This window comes from Hirundo rustica, chromosome 10, assembly GCF_015227805.2.
Source record: "Hirundo rustica isolate bHirRus1 chromosome 10, bHirRus1.pri.v3, whole genome shotgun sequence".
In the NCBI taxonomy this organism is placed as follows: Eukaryota; Metazoa; Chordata; class Aves; order Passeriformes; family Hirundinidae; genus Hirundo; species Hirundo rustica.
In genome coordinates, this window is record NC_053459.1 from 9934362 (window position 1) to 9951302 (window position 16941).

The window sequence follows — 16941 nt, forward strand, 5'->3', positions numbered from 1 at the left end:
CAGCCCTGAAAGGGATTTACTTGAACGAATTAAAAAGGTTCTGTTTACTTATTTATTACTTTAGATTGACAGATACTCTAAAAACACACATATTGTGTTTTGTCTTCTGTTGCTTTTTCATTTCAGTACATTGACTTTTTGCGCACATTTCCGTTTATTTCTTCTCCTTCTGCAAATGAACCTGGGATTTGCAGAATCACATATGATTCCTTCCGAGAAACACTTCTCTTATACAGCAACAGAAGCACTCAAATATTGCACAGTTTATATCCTCAGTAGATTTTTTTTGCTAAGTATTTCAACACCCATCCCCCAATGGTGCATGGAAACAGTTTTCCGACTCCTTATAGATGGAGAAGTCATGAATAGCAGAAAAATTAACCCTGATTGCCTGGTCTGAGTATCAGGTTTAATCACAGTACTGGCAGCTGCTTGGCACATTCCCTACAGACTGCTTGTTTACCGCTCAGGTTCCCTGCTTCCCGTCTTCAACCCAAGGGTTTCAAGTCTCCCATCCAGCCCTATTTGATCTGCTGTTTAGGAAAGAGCCAGCACACGGCAGGGGCAGGTAAAGCTCATGAGTTACCTCACAAACCCACTGCCACACAGCCCCAGCTGTGGAGGGGGCACAGCTACAAATGAGCAGTGCCGGCCAGGCCCTTTAGAACAAATTGGTATCCTGCCACGTCTCCAGAACTGGGGCTCATCTCCGGGACTGGCAAGCACACCCCAGCCCTCCCCATCAGCAGCACAGAGCAGCTCCCCTCACCAGGCAGGCTGACCATGGATGGCAGCTGTAGGAGGGGGTGGGCTGCAGCCCACAAGCAACCCATGCTTCTGGCAGAGGAGACTGAAAGTGGTCAGTTGATTCCAAAGTTACTGGGAGAACAGCAGGCAGGTAAAACTGTCACACGTTGATTTTTAGGAAATCAACTAAAACATGCTCATACACATGATTGGTGATTGATGTCAACAGGGATATGCCAGTCATCAAGAAGAAAAGTAGCTCTGGGAGGTGCAGGAGGGAGATTCGTGCTCACTGCTAAGTCCCTGGTGTACAAAAGGCACTGCTGACAGGCACCATGTAAATGCAAGCAAACACCCAGTGAGCTCCCACCTATCTCAGGGACTTGGCCCAGCATAGGGTGTGCCATATAATCTTTCCTCCAAGAGAGAACTGGCTGTAATACTCAAGTAGGAGAAAAAAAAAAAATCTAATGAATTTACTTCCCTTGACAATTTTGACTGCCTTTTCCTCCTTATCAGTGGTATTACCTTCATGCAAGCAATCATTAAGTAAACAGATCTCAAAGAAAAGTCATTTCAAGTACAGATTTCTTCCACTAAATTCCCTGGAGTGCCCACTCTGTAGCCCTTGGGCAAAATCCAGCATGGATTTATCTCAAGAATAGGCCAATGCTCATTAATCAAGCAAAGGTCTGGCTGAAATCCTCACAGGCGGCTGCGCAGAACGCCAAGTCACCTTGTTGTAAAGGATCTAGGTACTCTGCAGTGCCAAAAACCAGAAAACTGCCAGAGACCATTATATTACAGATAGAAAGCCAGTAAAGAGAACAAGGAAAGTAATTAAAAAATATATTTCTCAAGCTCATTGGACATGGACCAAAATTTGAACACAGAATGAATAATCGAAATAAATGTGACAGGTAGCAGAAATACACATTAGTGAGCTGCTGAAAGAAAAAGCTTCAAATAGACTCTCACAAGTTTTTAGAAGAGGAGGAAGAGGTCCCCAGGGCAATCCCCATGGGAATTCTTTGACTCTGGGAAGTGGGAGGGTTCATCTAACTAATGGTTGAAAAACTTGTCCTTCTACCTAGAAAGCTGGAAGATCCCCAGAAACCTGAACAAGTCCTAGAAAGTTTGCATAAACACCCCTGCAGATGGCTGAGCACTATCTTTATGTCCTTGCCGGTGCTCATTCCTTGCCAATCGCAAGCCCTCTGCCCTGACCTCTGCTCTGTTTCCTGGGGTGGCCTTTGAAGTGGGTGATTCCTGCAGTGGAGGTGGCTTGTTGGACAGGGCAGCCCGGGGTTGTTACTCGTTCTAGCTGGGAGCTGTGCTGGCTGTCAGCACATGCAGAGCACGATGTGAATCCTACCTGCTCCAGCCCCACCCAGCCCCTGGAGACAGCCTCAACCCGATCCCAAGCACCTCGTTGATTTTGTTTAAAGAAGATTAGAGAGCACTATCAGCAGAGGACTGACAGGCAATCATCTTCAGCAGAGTGAAAAATAAACTGGAATAGTAAGACAGCAACCTGTTGCAGCTGTTTGCTCAGTGAGTGCACCACATCAGAGCATTTCTCAGATGCGTGTCACGACAAGCAGTCACGGGAGGACAGCACGGAGCCATCTCCTGCTGCTGCTCCAGGTCTGAAGGAAGGCTTCCACCTGTTTTTCTTAGTCCGACAAGAGACAGCACATTTGTCTTTGTCCTGAGGCAATCATTATGGCCACAGCAGCACTACCACAAAGATGGGGGTGAAAGCTGCTATTTGAAACCAAGGTAAAGACTGAGGCTTATTTCCTGTATATACACAGCAAAAAGCATCATCCCCAGCAGGCTCACCAGTTATTTTCACCAGCTGCTTTCAGTAGTTGCCAGTGCTCTAAAGGCAGTTTTTTTAAAATACACCTCAATTTTTATTGAGCTTTGAAAACCACTGCTTCTATTTCAGATCTGAATAAAGCATTGTGCTGCTGGAGGCTTGTCTGCTTTTCCCATCTATACTAGCTAACCAAATACAATATATTGTATTTGCTTAGAAAATTCTACATTATCAGGTTAGAGTGAAATTTCTCCTGAGCTGAACCTGAGTAGCACTCGGCTACAAAATATAAACTCTCAGGTTTGGTGATATTCAGTAGTTTTATGTAGTTTGATTATAACTCATACATTATTTTCTATGCAAAAAATGCTTAAGTGCTTCAAAAAACTAATTTGATCTTCATTTACTTTACTGCTATCTACAGCAGCCTTGTAATTTCTGCTGAATATTGTAAAAATGAATAATGAAAAAGGTGAAAATAATGCTTCAATAGAGCTTACCAGCTTTGAATTGCCACTTTCAGATTCACTGCCTTGAATACTGTCCTCCCCCCTTCCTTACTCTGGAAAAACCGCTGTGAAGGGGACCCAGCCCCAAGGTACCTGAGCAAGGGGCAGGAAAGGTGCAGGGATCTTGAGCTGCTTCAGCCAAGAGTGCAAAGCACAAGGCAGCCCATGAGGACAAGGCAAAGGCAAGGGCAGGAAGGCAACAACCGGGCATTGCACCTGGATGGAGCAGGACAGAACCATCAATCAAGGGTGCAGGGCAAGGTTGGGGGGCAGCTGGAGACCAGCCCTGGTCCAGGCCTGCTCAGGGAAGGACACAGGGCCTCGGGCTGACCTGAAATGGGGCTCTGGGCCCACAAGGAGGGAGTGTGGCTGCCTCTCTGCAGGGAACAAGAGTCAGGCTGGTGAGCATGTATGATATAGGACCAAGGCTAGCATAAAAGACTTCCAAGAAGCGGCTTAAATGTAATTTCTGATGAAATTACTATACTATCTTTGACAAATCCTCCTTTACAAGGAGGGCCACATAAAGTCCTGTGGTATTGTCTCTAGATTAGCCCAACTTTGAGAGCTGGGAACCTGGGACTACAGCAAATGGACATTTCTTCTCCCTTGGGAAGGACATTGCTTCCACTGCATCCTGCAGGCCAATGGAGCACACAAATGTCACCAGAATACTGACACAGCCCTGTTATAAAGTAGTTCAAATTTCATTAAAAATTGCATCAAAACCTATGTTTCCATAAGAGAAAACATTATGTGAATGCTTGATAGAAATGGGAAATAATCACAGAATTTTCACACCCAGAGTCTTAAGAAAAATTCCCTGCCAGCAACAGAATATACTTTAGCTTCATGATTTTTATAAACTTTGAATGATGAGATGTACATTATGCTGCCACTGAAAAAAACCCCAAACAACTGTATTCCATCGAATATTTTCTGCCTAGAGTATTGTTACAAGTAACAACTTATTGACTGTTATTCCTGTGATCAAGCAAAAGGAAGATAAATGTTTGCATATGCAGCTTTTAAAATCAATTTTAGATGACAGCAGGTTACTCTTTTATTACTTCACATCAAATAACTTTTTACATTATAGTTTGTTTTCATCAGTGATGTCACATCCTAGTCTCTTTGTTTTTGACACCTTTTTTAGAAAGGCCTTCAGTTTCATAGAAGGATTTCCTGGTGCCATCTTCTCGACATAGTTCACACATTAATTTCCCTAATGCTGCCTTTTGGTCTACTCCCTTCTCTTCTGGTTATATTCAGCAGCTCAGGCTTTTGAGCTTTTTCAGAATGCTTTGGCTTAGCTGAAGTGTCTCACTGCAGCATGGAAGCATCCGGATAAACAGGAGGTGACTGATCATCTGATCAGATGCCTTCGGCTGTCAGTGTTGGGAAACCTTTTTGATGGTGGTCCGTTTCTTCCAGCCCACACTAAGACCAAGACACTCCTTTAGTTTCCATCCAGTTGTTTCATCCAGGCTTTCTGGGACTCTATATGAACAAATCAAGAACCTCCAGGATATATTGTTTTATCTCTGTAAGCTGGAGACAAAGCATCTCTATTCTCCCCTCCATTTGTCCATATTGTATTATACAGTTACTGTGTCAGTGATGCTGGCAGCTGAACTGGAGAAAGCAACCTGCCAGCAAAGAAGTTAGTAGAGGTGGACTACATAGTAAAAGCACAGTTAATGTCAGATCAAAGGCTATGGAAGAGTAAGCCCTGAACTCATACAAAGCATTCATATCAGATCTTATTTCCATCTGTCTCTCTCAGAAGGGCTTGTCTCCACAGTTTCCAAGGCATTATGTTGTTTTCAGAACCAGAATGGTAGCAGTGGTACAACAGCATATATAAACTAATAACATGTTTAAACTGATCCTTTGATCATCTATATTTTGATAATTTTCTGACAGACTCATAATATTCAGTGTATCAAATTCTGGGTTACCATGTTTCTCTTCTACTTTTTGTAAACATTGTCACGTAGTGACAGCCACAGTTCCTTTACCATAACTACACTCTGACATTCTTCTTACATTTGCAGGCTTGCCCTAACTAGTTCCTTCAAGATTAACATAAACAGTGTTTCAAATGTGCTGCTATCATATTCCCAGCATTAATTAGAAAAATAACCTTCAGATATGGATTTAATTTGCATCCGTGCATTCATAGCAGGATGTTTCTTTGCAATTGTTACATGTTGAAAAGCCCTATATAACCCTCAGAAAAAGTGAGTATTCTGAGATCAGCTTTATTGCTTCTAAAACATGTTTAAACCTTGTGCTATTAAGCAAAGATCTCAATGTCACTTTTTCATTATGGGTCAACAAATGACTAAGCTGTATGTTTACACTGATAATAGATGTATGATAAATATTTACATGGATTATATAGTTAGCAGTAAGGCGTAAGCAGTACTGACTGTATGCGTCACTCCTGTACCAGGAGTACATGGGTTATGAAAATGATGGGTTTGGTTTTTTCTTCTTTATTTTCCATCCAAGTATTGAATTCTCTTTCTAATCAGGCCAGACATAACCAGGAAACAGAACTTATACTGTTAATAGTTGCTTAAATGGAAAAGGATGTTGCCTTAAATTAATTCAACCAACCTTTTATGTGCCAGCCCTTCAGTTATTCTTACTCAAGAACATTATGCACATTGAAAAGCTGAGTAATAGCTTGTATGGCACACATATAGCAAATGTAGAATTCATTAAAAAAAAAAAAAAAAAGTTGTAATATGTGAAGAGTGTTTCTCATTTCATTCAATTTTATTTAGTAACAAAAATTAACATTCAGACAAAAAAGTAAAAGAAATCCATGAGGTGAATGGTGGCATGAGATTAAAGAAAGGGAGAAGCAGGTGTTTCTTTTTTTCTTCTAACCAGCTATTTATGTAAGTATAAACTAACCCAGATGATCTGGCAGGATATTAGTATAAAATTTGTGTAGAACCTCAGCTTTTAAGAACTTAATGGGTATAAAATCCCACATTTGGGTAAAGAGTACAAGAACAATGGTGGGGTTTTTTTTAAAACTTAGCTACATATGTGGCCCATTAATTATAGCATTAGAGCATATTATTCATTTCCTTAGCCTCCCATTGTTCCTGTGACTTTTGTTATCCCTGCCATATTGAAAAGAGAGAATAGTAATATACAATTGCTCAGATTGACCCATGAAGGAAACGACGATCTTCTAGGTCCCAGAAAGGAACCACAACCTCAGGACTTGCACATCCAGTAATAGGATCTGGGCCTGTATTGAGGCAATAAATATGGCATCTTTAAGAATTATGGACTGAAGTTATCATTGTCAGAAAACGGAGTATGCTGTTACAGGAAATTGCACCAATTGTAGAAAACCTGGTGTATGATAAAAAAATCTATCAGTTCAGGCACTTTTAACCGCCACATCCTGAGATTTCTATGAATTATTATGATTAGTATTAATTGAGGTGGCAGATCTAAATGTGCCAAAAGTAAGGAGCTTAAGGTAATGTGTCTAAGTGGTGGTACACACTGAGCCTTGCCCGCCTCTTTTGGCTTCTGTTCGTTCTTGGAAGAGAGGACTATGCTGAAGTTGCTTGTTTTGGCAAAGCTTGCTTCTTTAACTTGATCTCCACCCTATTTCTAGGAATTCAGCCCCTTTCATGCCTGCCAGTCTGCTGAGCTGTGTGCTGTTTTTGGAAGGGCAAAATGCAATTTTCATATAAATTCTATGACATACTTGTACGAGTTGCCAAAATGTTCTATGAAACCTGAGTGCCACATAAATGACAGCAAAATCAGGCGGTTTACATGTAGCTTTGGCTATGGGTTTTGTATGATTCATTTCTAGTCACATATTTGCACCATCAGCTTGCCAACATTTCTATGGGAACCTATTATTTCAGGCATTTATAATTTGCTCAATGTATTCCCTACTGAATATTAATAACAAAGCTCACAGTCTGGGTATCTGTGTCAAACTTGGGGAATAATACAGTGACACCAGTGACTAGTACTCTACAAAAGTGAAACTAATACAGTCTTTAGCTGCACCAGGGGAGGTTTAGGTTAGACATCAGGATGAAATTCTTCACAGAAAGAGTGATTAGACAGTGGAATGGGCTGCCAAGGGAGGTGGAGTCACTGCCGCTGGAGGTGTTTAAGAAAAGACTGGACACGGCACTGAGTGCCATGGTCTGTTTAACACGGTAGTGGTTTAGTCGTAGGTTGGATTTGGTGATCTCAGACGTCTTTCCCAACCTTATTAATTCTGCGATTCTGCAATGTCTTCATCTAATTGCTTTTAACTCTTGAAGAAAAAGAAGTCCTCGAAGTATTAAACTTACAGAACTAGTTACTGTTTTGCATGGGCAGTAAAATGCTTTCAAAGGAAACCCGACTATGTATTTTAATAGTGGGCAGTGCCAGCGACCAATACCCGCCCCGAGACACCGCCTCAGCCGCGGCGCCTCAGCTTTCCCGCCTCAGCCCTCAGGCCTCCGCCCGCCCGCGCACAGCGCCCCTGGCGGCGCGGCGGCCCCGGCGCAGGCGCGGCGCGTTCCCCGGGCGGGGCCGAGACCACGCCCCTCGCCGCGGAGTGGCGGCCGCGGGTCACGTGGGGGGGGGCGAGCTTCCGTGTGCCGCCGCCGCCGCCGGAGAACGTGAGTGCAGGGGCGGGGGGACGCCGCGGCCGCCGTCGCCACCTCCTGCCTCCGTGTTCTCCTGTTCCGCTCTCCTGCCCTCCTCTTCTCTTGCCTTTGCCGCCGCCTCCCGGCGGAGAGCGGCCCCCCGGCCGTGAGGGGCGCGGCCCGCGCCCGGGGAGCGCCGCCCTGCTGAGCGGGGGGTGCCCGGTGCAAGCCCCAACAAGCGGGCTCTGGGCTGGGTAAGCTGCCTTCGAGCTGCGCTCTGTAGGAAGTTTTCCTTCGCTGAGCTTAGCTCGTTCCCGCCTCTGCAGTGAGTGGTGGTGGGAATTACGGGAGTGAAGCGGCCTGAGAAGTCGAATCCGCAATATTTCAGGGTTTCAGAGCCGTTATCTTTGTACACACAGCCGCCGGCGTGCCTGCGGGGCTCGGTTCCTGGGTGCGCAGGAGGAGCCGGGTGTGGGGAACCCCCGGGGCTTATCCGCAGCCACAGCTGCACATGTGCTGTGCTCCTCACAGCCTCCGCAGTTTGGGGTTACTGATTTCATTTACCCCATTTTCTGCAGTGGTGTTTTTTACAAATTCTGTTAACAGCTTCTTTAAAAAAATCAATAACTGGCCAGAGCTATATCCCTTTCTTTGTTAATATGACAAAACAAAAAACCCACCCAAAACCCGCAAATAACTTGCAGCTGTATCAAAGAAAAAGCAATGGCTAGTATATATTGGTAAGCCGTCTTACAGTTGTTAAAACACCGAGTTAAAGTAATTCAGGTGTCTATAAAATGTAATTAACGATACCTGAGCTGGTTTGTTTTCCTGAAATAGCGCAGTGATGTTCTTCCTGGAACTGGTTTTTTATTGACATAGATTGGAGGTGTTGACAACAGTAGTATAATGCTAATGCTAGAAAGCATGGGTTTCTGTATTGTTTCTATATTTAACCAGTATTATTTAAAATGGATTTCTTTAAGAAGTGAGTTTCCTGTTCTTCCTTTCTCCTACACACTGCAGACAAATTTCTCCTTAAAGCTACTAAGTAATGCTAAAATTGTAAGAGCTGTTGTGCATCACACTTTGGGAGTCAGGCAATGTTTAATGGTTTCATTTTTCATAATACAGAAAAACTCTTCAGATAAAGGAGGATGCTCTTCTAGTATGATTCCGCAGTTTTAACATTATACACCTGTAACACTTGCAATCAAGTGGGGAAAAAAAAGCAGCAAACCCCAACCAAAACCCAAATCCCTGACCATGAGTTAAACATCTCTGAAGTTAAAATTCAGCTGTGGCTTAATCTGAAGCTTGCTGTTGTTTTGATGTATTTTTATTTTAAGCTGTGACATGCTCTTACCTTCACAAGTACAGTGATATTAAATATTTATGACTATTTCACTTCTTCAGCTTCAATTAGTGTAGATGTATCCTGGTGTTTTGAGAGGCAGTTACTAATTACTGTCTGTTATGAGAACGGTTTGACCTAGCCCCTTGGGTTCTTTCCTGTGAAAGCTGTCTCATTCTGGGTAAGGTGGCTAAAATGATTCTTGACATGTATTGTTTAATGTGCATTTTTTATTGTGAACAGTAATTGTTATACCCTTCAGAACACAATTTTCAGTTTTAAGTTGAAGTTTTTAGTTTAAAAGCTTATTTTGTTAAGGACTTCCTAAGAGGATTAAATATCTGGAAAACACCTTCAGTTTTCATGTTGTAGCAGATATGAGGCAGAAGAACTTTATTCTCACAGAAAACTTTGAATGACATTTAAAATGTTGCATAATAAAAAAAAAGACTGTGATATAGCCATTTATGAAGTCATTGAACATTGATATTTAACTTTGAATTGTCTCAGCAAGGGAGTTACTGGCTTAAATTGTTTTAAAACATTTTTATTACAGATGTGTGACTTCTCTCACCAAATTCTGAAATGCTTTTCAGTTTATCATTCAGTATTCCTTTGTGAAGGAAAACCCTTTAAAGGCACATCTGATGAATCCAGAAGTTGTTCTTTATGAAGTAATTAATTTTATGATCAAGTCAGAACCTTGTTTTTGCTATGAACTGTGTAATTGACTAGACATTTCAAAGCTTATTGTAGCTGACAGCTTGTGGCTGACCTTCTCCTTGAATACTTATTAAACGGGATGATTCATTATGTTTCAAACGTTTAGTTTATTTTTCCTTGCATTGGTTGTTTTCTTCTGTTAGGCCTTTCCCCCACCCCTTTGCAGAGTTTGAGGGCCACGGTAAAAGTGTTTACAGTTGGCTCCTGCTTCTTTTGCCCTAAAAACGCTGTTTCTGCTTTACCTGGAGAAGCTTCTGTAGCCTGAGACTGTATCTTCACAGATAAGTGGTGCGTGCCTGTTGAGGCTTATCTGGATTGTGGAATGTTTTGTGCTCAGGATCTGATACTCATCCTTTACCTTTCAAGTGGTTTTGTCGTTGGTGTACCTCTAATCTGGACATGTAGGCTGAATGCACAATTTTTTTTTTCCAGAGTGTATTTGGCTTTGCATAAACATAAATCAAAATTTCAGGGTAGTTATGTCTGTTTTAGGGGGAGCAAGGGTACAGGGAGATTCTTTTCCTGTAAATTCAAATTACAGCTACAGGAATAGACAGTAGAACATTTCATTTTAACTGGTATTTACTAAAATATTTATTACATGATTTTTTTAGTAATGTGAAGTCATAATATTTTATGGTTGCCAAGTGAGGGGTTTGTCACAGTAAAAATAAGTTTAAATGCTTTTTACTTGATTAGTATAAAACAAGCAAATTCCAAGAGTGTTTAGTTCAGACATTTATCTTGAGTAGGTGACAAAAATGCAGACACGTGGCAGCCTGGATGCAAGACAAATGTCCATTTCAAGTCTGTTCTGGAAATTTGTACGTTTTGAAGTAGGTGGCATGTTTTCAAAAAGAAAAAAAAAGGAAAAAGGAAAAAACTGCTTCGTTGTTTGAAGCCTCATTAGACTTTTAAAAAGCAGAGTAGAGGCTGAGGAGGAATGTTCAAACTGAAGAAAGCTCTATGTGTTTTAAGGGAGTTGCATTCCAGAAAGCTCTCAGATAACTACTGTTCTCTTTTCCTGTATCTTTTTCCCTTTGACTCAAACACATAATGTGTTTTGGCTGACATTTTTGGTTGCTCTCAGTAATGGGAATGGTTTGTGATAACTAGGATTGCTGTAATCATGATGGAAAGCATTCCCAGTCCTTTGCCATTATTATTGTCTAGCTGTGTGCTGGATGAGGGTTTCTTTTCTTAAAGCATGTTCACTTTTAAATACAAAGAGTTTTTGTGGAAACAGTTTTGTGATGTGAGATGTAACTGTGTATACAGTACAAGAAAAGCCAGCGGTCTGGGCAGAAGATTATCAGAATATTGGGGGATGTTTGTCTACCTGATATCTGAGCTAGTGTGGAAAAAGAGAATGATTAAGCTTTGGATTGACTGTTTTTTATGGTAATACTGACTTTAAAGTCAAAGACTGACAATGTAATTATCTGCAATGACCAATTGGCAGTTTAACAGGTTGGTTCATTTGAGCTACAGCTGTGTTCTCTGCAGTTAAATTGTGATTATTAGGAACTGGTTTTGGAAGGCACCAGTGTAGGAAGTTACATGTTCAAGAGGCCTGTCATAAAGCACATTTCTGTTGTTTTCACTCTATTTTGGACAAGGGTCAGGCATTATGTAGCATCTCCAAGATAATAACGTGGGGAAAAGGTAGTGACTTTCTTTGTAATATAGCAAATATATTTTACATGCATTCTGGTTTGCTGCAGTTGTTTTCAGGATTGAAAAAACCAACCAATTTGGTTTTTTCTTCTCTTAAATTGCTATAATAAGCATAAATGTGATTTAAAGAGAAACACAGGGACAAAATAATTATAAGAAGTGGCATTAATTAATTCTGTCTGTGAACTAGCATCCCCTCACTTCAGGATAAGCAGAGAAGGTAGCCTGGCCCCTCCCTGGCTGTCTTTGATGTTCTGCCCTGTGCAAGTCTCCCAGGTCCTTTTGCTGTTACAGGATAACATCATCCAGAGGTGCTTTCCTTCTTTTCCATGTGCTCACTGACTTTGTGGAATGCAACCCAATCAAATTATTAAGAATACTCCGAATACCAGAATAAAAATGTTTAGTGAAGTGTTTGCAGGCATAGCAATAGTCTGTAGAAATGTGAAACTTAGTAAATCCTAACAGACATAATGGGCTAGGTTAAATTTTGAAGCTTGAGCTGTCCTTTATAAATGCATTTTTCCTCCTGTCCTCTAGAATAATTAGATTGTTGCTTGTTTTTCTAGTGAAAATATCGAAGGAGAATAGTTTTGTATGACTTGGAAAGGCATTTAAATAAAAAATTAGTATATTATCTGTTATAGTATATTATCTGTATATTATCTTTAACTGTTTTGTGTATGACCTGAAAAAGAAGGTTGTTTAGATGAGAATTTTGTATATGTATGGATATTTCAGGCGGTTTCATTTGGAACCTGGTGGCAGAGTTTTGAAGAGTAATTGTATTTTGCTGGCTCTACATAACTGGTGCTTACACATGGAATAATGTGTTGCGTATCTTCAGTAGTTCTGCAAAGAAGGGACACCCTGGAGGGAAGGAGAGGCTGTGCTGTTGTTGGGTCACCTTGCAGAGTTTTCAGAGGTAAAAGCAGGACTCTGCAAGTTGGGGTAGCCCCCAGAACCAGGTTGAAATCTCTTCCTGTCCTCCAGAGGTGGGTCCACGCTCTGGAAACTGCACATCCCCCTGTGCTGTGTTATCCAGTGCAGCTTCCTCCCTCCTCTCTTGTCAGTTCCTGTCAGAGTAGCTCCATTTCTAGCCAAATCTATTTCTGTAGCCCTCTTTGATCCCCTGGGTTTTTCTGGCATAAGTAAGACAGAGATGAAAATTTTCTTATAACTCTTTAAATTTTATATGCTGGATTTCAATATGATTTCCCCCTACAGTTTTCTTTTCTCCATTGCTTACTTATAAACTAAACTCTTTATTCTCATCCCTAGGAAAGCAGTAACAATTGTCAAATTGCATCTAAGAGTACTTAGTTGTGTCTCTGTTTCTTTTCTAAAAATTGTAACTCCTAGTTTTCAAGCTTAGCTTGTTTTGAATATTTGTAAAAGTTGGAAAAATTGTAATTAAAAAAAAATAAATATGTGGCAAAGATAGGAATACTGGAAACTGAGACTCCAGAGGAGAATTTTGAACTGTTTTTGTTCCTGAAATCTTGATTATCATGACTGAATTAGAATTAATAAAAACATGTCTAGAATACCCAAGTATTTTAATGGATTAAGTACAGCCTGTGCAGGGATGTGAAAGAGAAGTTGCAGACTTCTTTGTCTCTCAATGCTTGTCTGGATTACCTGTATGAATCACTTTTATTTGTGTTTTGTATCAGTTTACGAATTCTGGGGTTATTTGCTCACTTGAATTTTTGTTCTGATATCTAAAAGTTCTCAGCTGATTGCCTTGATGAATTTTTTGTGTTTAAAAACTCACAAAAACCGGTGATGATCTTCAAAACACCACAATATGTATATAACAAATCATCTTTTTTCTTTCAGGATTTCCAAAACTTGTTTGGTTTTGAAATTGAACAAGACTGGAAATCGGTATAATCTTCACATTTCTTTGAATAAGAAGTAACAATGGAACGAAGGCAAAGAGGAGTCAGTGCTGGACTGCTTTTGCTGCTTTATCAGATTTCTCAAGTTGGATTCCAGAACATTCCCTCTGTTACCCTTGGGGTGCTTGTACTGAATGTTTTTCTCTTTCTGAATCCTTTGAGGCCACTGACTGAAGTGTGTCTCAGTGTAAATGAAGCTGTCCACAAAAAGAACTGGCAGCGTTTGCTGCTTGCTCCTTTCCACCATGCAGATGATTGGCATTTGTATTATAACATGATTTCCATGCTTTGGAAGGGCATAATGCTGGAAAGAAAGCTGAAGAGCTTATGGTTTGCCTACATAATTGCAGTATTTTCAGTACTGATTGGAATAGTTTACATTGTGCTGGAAGTCCTGCTTGTGATAATTCTGGATGATCCTTCCTATGAAATGAATTGTGGTGTAGGTTTTTCAGGTAAGACACAGAGTTGGTCCAGGTTATGTTTGTAAAGTTATTGTGTATAGTTACTATATAACAGTAACTGTTAATTGCAGAAAGAGGATAGGTGTACATCTGTATAGATGTATGATTGTCATGTCAGTATGCTTATCCTGTTTTTCAATTTAAAGCGTGTACTCTGGGCATGAACATAAAGTAGTTCATGTTCCTGCCAACAACAGGGACTTCACCTGAGAACAGGAAAATATCATCATTCTAATAGAATTGTGTTTTCTGTTTAATATCACTGCTTAACTGAAATCTGAACTCTTAATTTTCTGATGTCTTACAAGCATTTCAGTAATGCTCCTTAGTGGCTTCTAGAAAAGCCTGTCAGATTAAAATTACTCGTGCTTGTCTTTGGAGAGATTCCCCTAGATTTGCTTCTGCCAGCAACATCCAAACACCTGATTTTGGTCATCTTCTTTCTAGTAATGGTCTTGTCTCCTCCTTTAGCAGATCATTTTTAAGTCAGTAAACTCCTTCTCTTTTAAAAAAAATCTGCAGTCAAGTGGAAGTAGCCCTGCGTTTCTAGATAAGTAGGGGATTTCCTTGTTGTCACTGGGACTAGCCTTAGAAGGCAAGCCCTCTTTTTTAGCCTTTAAGAAAGTTGCTCCAACACCTCTGAGGTTTTCGTGGGATATTGCAGTGGGTACGAGCTGGAACATCCTGGGAGCTGCTCCTCTGGACCTCCAGGTGTTTTCTGGTCACCCTGCTTTGGTAGCAAGAAATGCCCAGTTCTAATATCTGCCTTTCTTTTGTAGAGGCCCTGAGTGCAGCCCCTTTCCCTGAATGGTTTGGCTGTCTGTGCCAGCCTTGATGTGTCCATGTCAAAACTTCTACTTGTTCCTTTTTCAGGGCTTTTTCAGACTGCTGTGAGCTTTCTCTTGAGAGGAACTTTTTCATAAACACTTCCAATAAGTTCTCTGAATTCATTCCATCATATTGGCTGGCAGTGGCATGACAAAACAGTTGCAGTCAGCTAGAAATTAGTCTTATTTACTGTGATTAAAGGTGATTTATCTACTTTTTTTTTCAGAAACAAGTGATTCTGGATTATATATAAGATGATTTTCCATTTATTCAGAATTTGAACCTGCTGTTGAGTTTTACACATGTTTGTCTTGTTTTCAGTAGTGGCTTTTCTTAAGTCACAGAACATTTTTTTGAGTTCACTAATTTTGTCAGTTATTTCAACTAGAACTCCCATTTTAAATTATGTTTGTATTGTTTTGAATACCTGAATATCTACAGTGAGCAGGCTCATTAAAAAGCAGCTTAGATTTGGCTGTTACACAAATAAGTAATTTTTGTATCTTTTTTTAAGTCACTGCAAAGTATCACTGAAAGAACAGAACTGTTGTGGCATGCAGCAATATCCTTCATGTTACATTGAAATTGCATGGTACTTCGAATTGTGTGCATTTCTTTATCATTCATGCACAAGTATTTCTCTCTTCATGTGATTTCTTCTTGTTTGCAGGAGTCTTGTTTGCTTTGAAAGTTCTGAACAACCATTATAATCCAGGAAGAGTGAGCAGTGTCCTTGGATTGCCAATATCCAGTAAATACGCTTGTTGGGTGGAGCTGATAGCTATTCATTTAATCTCCCCAGGGTAAGTGCATTTAGTATTTCAAAGAAAGGAGAAAGATTTGGGCTATTTGGAGCAGTGTGAAATGTCTCATGAAGTGTGAGTAGTGTCCAAGGTATCCTAGTGCAGTGTGGGGCTGCAATCTTTTTCCTTAAAGCCCTCTATTTTGAGTAAATCTCAAATACCTGAAATACTGTTCCCAGAAGGTGTAATTGAGTTTTTGAGGGAAGATAACAAGAGTTAATGGACAAGGAAAAGGGCTGTGTCTTTTCAACGAGGTAACTAAACTACTCCACCATAGTGCCAAGGGCTTCCTTAGCTGAGCAGCATTCCGCTGTTTGCTTGCCATTCTGTCCTAGCCCACTCTGCCTTAGTCACTCCTCTGATTTATGGTCAGACTATCATCCAGTATTCTGCCAGTTTTGTCAGTGTCACTGTCCTGCAGTGCTGCTGGTCATCTCCCTCAGTTTCCCCATGTGCTGTGGCAGCACGGTTCATCTCCCCCTACCTCTGGGAGAACAGGGTCCTGCTCTTCTTTGGCAGCTGATTTTTGTTGTCCTGTTTGCAAATGAGTAACTTCCCTAAGTAATATTTTGTAACTGTGAATCACATTGCTGAATATATGCAAAGTATAGACACAAAACCTCTGAACCATCAAATCACAGTTTATGTACAATTTCCCACTTTTCAGAAAGATTAAAAAAAAGAGCTCAGCAGTACTGAGATATTCCTTGTGAGATGCTATGATATAGCTGATAGAACATTTCCTAGCGCAGAAGGAGAATTCAAATATTGCTTAGGTTAAGCACTGGTTTTATTGCTTTATGCCTGGCTGCTCAATTGACTGCAGTGAGGATTAAAGACAGAAGAGTGCTCTGCCCAAATGCAGTTTTATTTGTGAGCTACATGGCATTGCTACAAGTATAAAACTAAAGCTTTCAGTGCATTAAAAACATTTTTCTGAAAAATATAAATTGCTGTTTTAGCTGAATATAGGTTTTGTTTGGTGATATGTTTAACAATTCTGGTTTTAATTAAAGAATAGTGGAAGAGCGTTAAGTACTAAGTAAAACCATATTATACTGTTTATGGTAGAGGAAAAACATGATTTCAGATATTGTGTACTGTTCTTTTTCAGATGCATTACTGTAGGAATGTCTTTGTATAGAGCGTGGATAGGAAGTCCAGAATTAATATCAACAATATTTCATAATTTCATGGAAGTTTAGATTGCTGCCTCATCTAAACCTCTACAGAGTTCTCTACAGAAGGAAATTTCACAGCACTTAAATGATAATGGGGGCTACAGAAGACAGGTAGTGATCTCCAGAAATTCATGTTTAATTAGTAACTGCCAACTGCCTTGCAATGAGCCATAGCAATTGTAGCTCTCACAGCATTGCTCTTACGTGCTCATCTGTGTGCTCAGGGCAGGTTGTAATATTTGAAGTCTATGTTTAACTGGTTCCTTTTGTAGCCCAAGGTGCATAATTTAGT

The 16941-nt window shown here is 40.5% G+C and overlaps 1 protein-coding gene across 6 annotated transcripts in view; it reads left to right on the forward strand.

Annotated features, from left to right (window-relative positions):
* The first annotated feature begins 7704 nt into the window (after positions 1-7704).
* Positions 7705-16941, forward strand: part of RHBDD1 (rhomboid domain containing 1) — a 28395-nt gene continuing 19158 nt past the window's right edge. The window contains exons 1-3 of one of the 6 annotated variants that reach the window (XM_040074572.2): positions 7705-7748; positions 13312-13828; positions 15336-15468. In XM_040074572.2, the coding sequence (XP_039930506.1) occupies positions 13396-13828; positions 15336-15468 (566 nt within the window). In that variant the 5' untranslated portion in view covers positions 7705-7748; positions 13312-13395. Of the gene's footprint in view, positions 7749-7879; positions 7970-9232; positions 9251-11199; positions 11263-12247; positions 12465-13311; positions 13829-15335; positions 15469-16941 lie in introns of those variants that run through there. The other 5 variants (XM_040074573.2, XM_058421993.1, XM_058421992.1 and 2 more) reach the window with 5 other exon arrangements.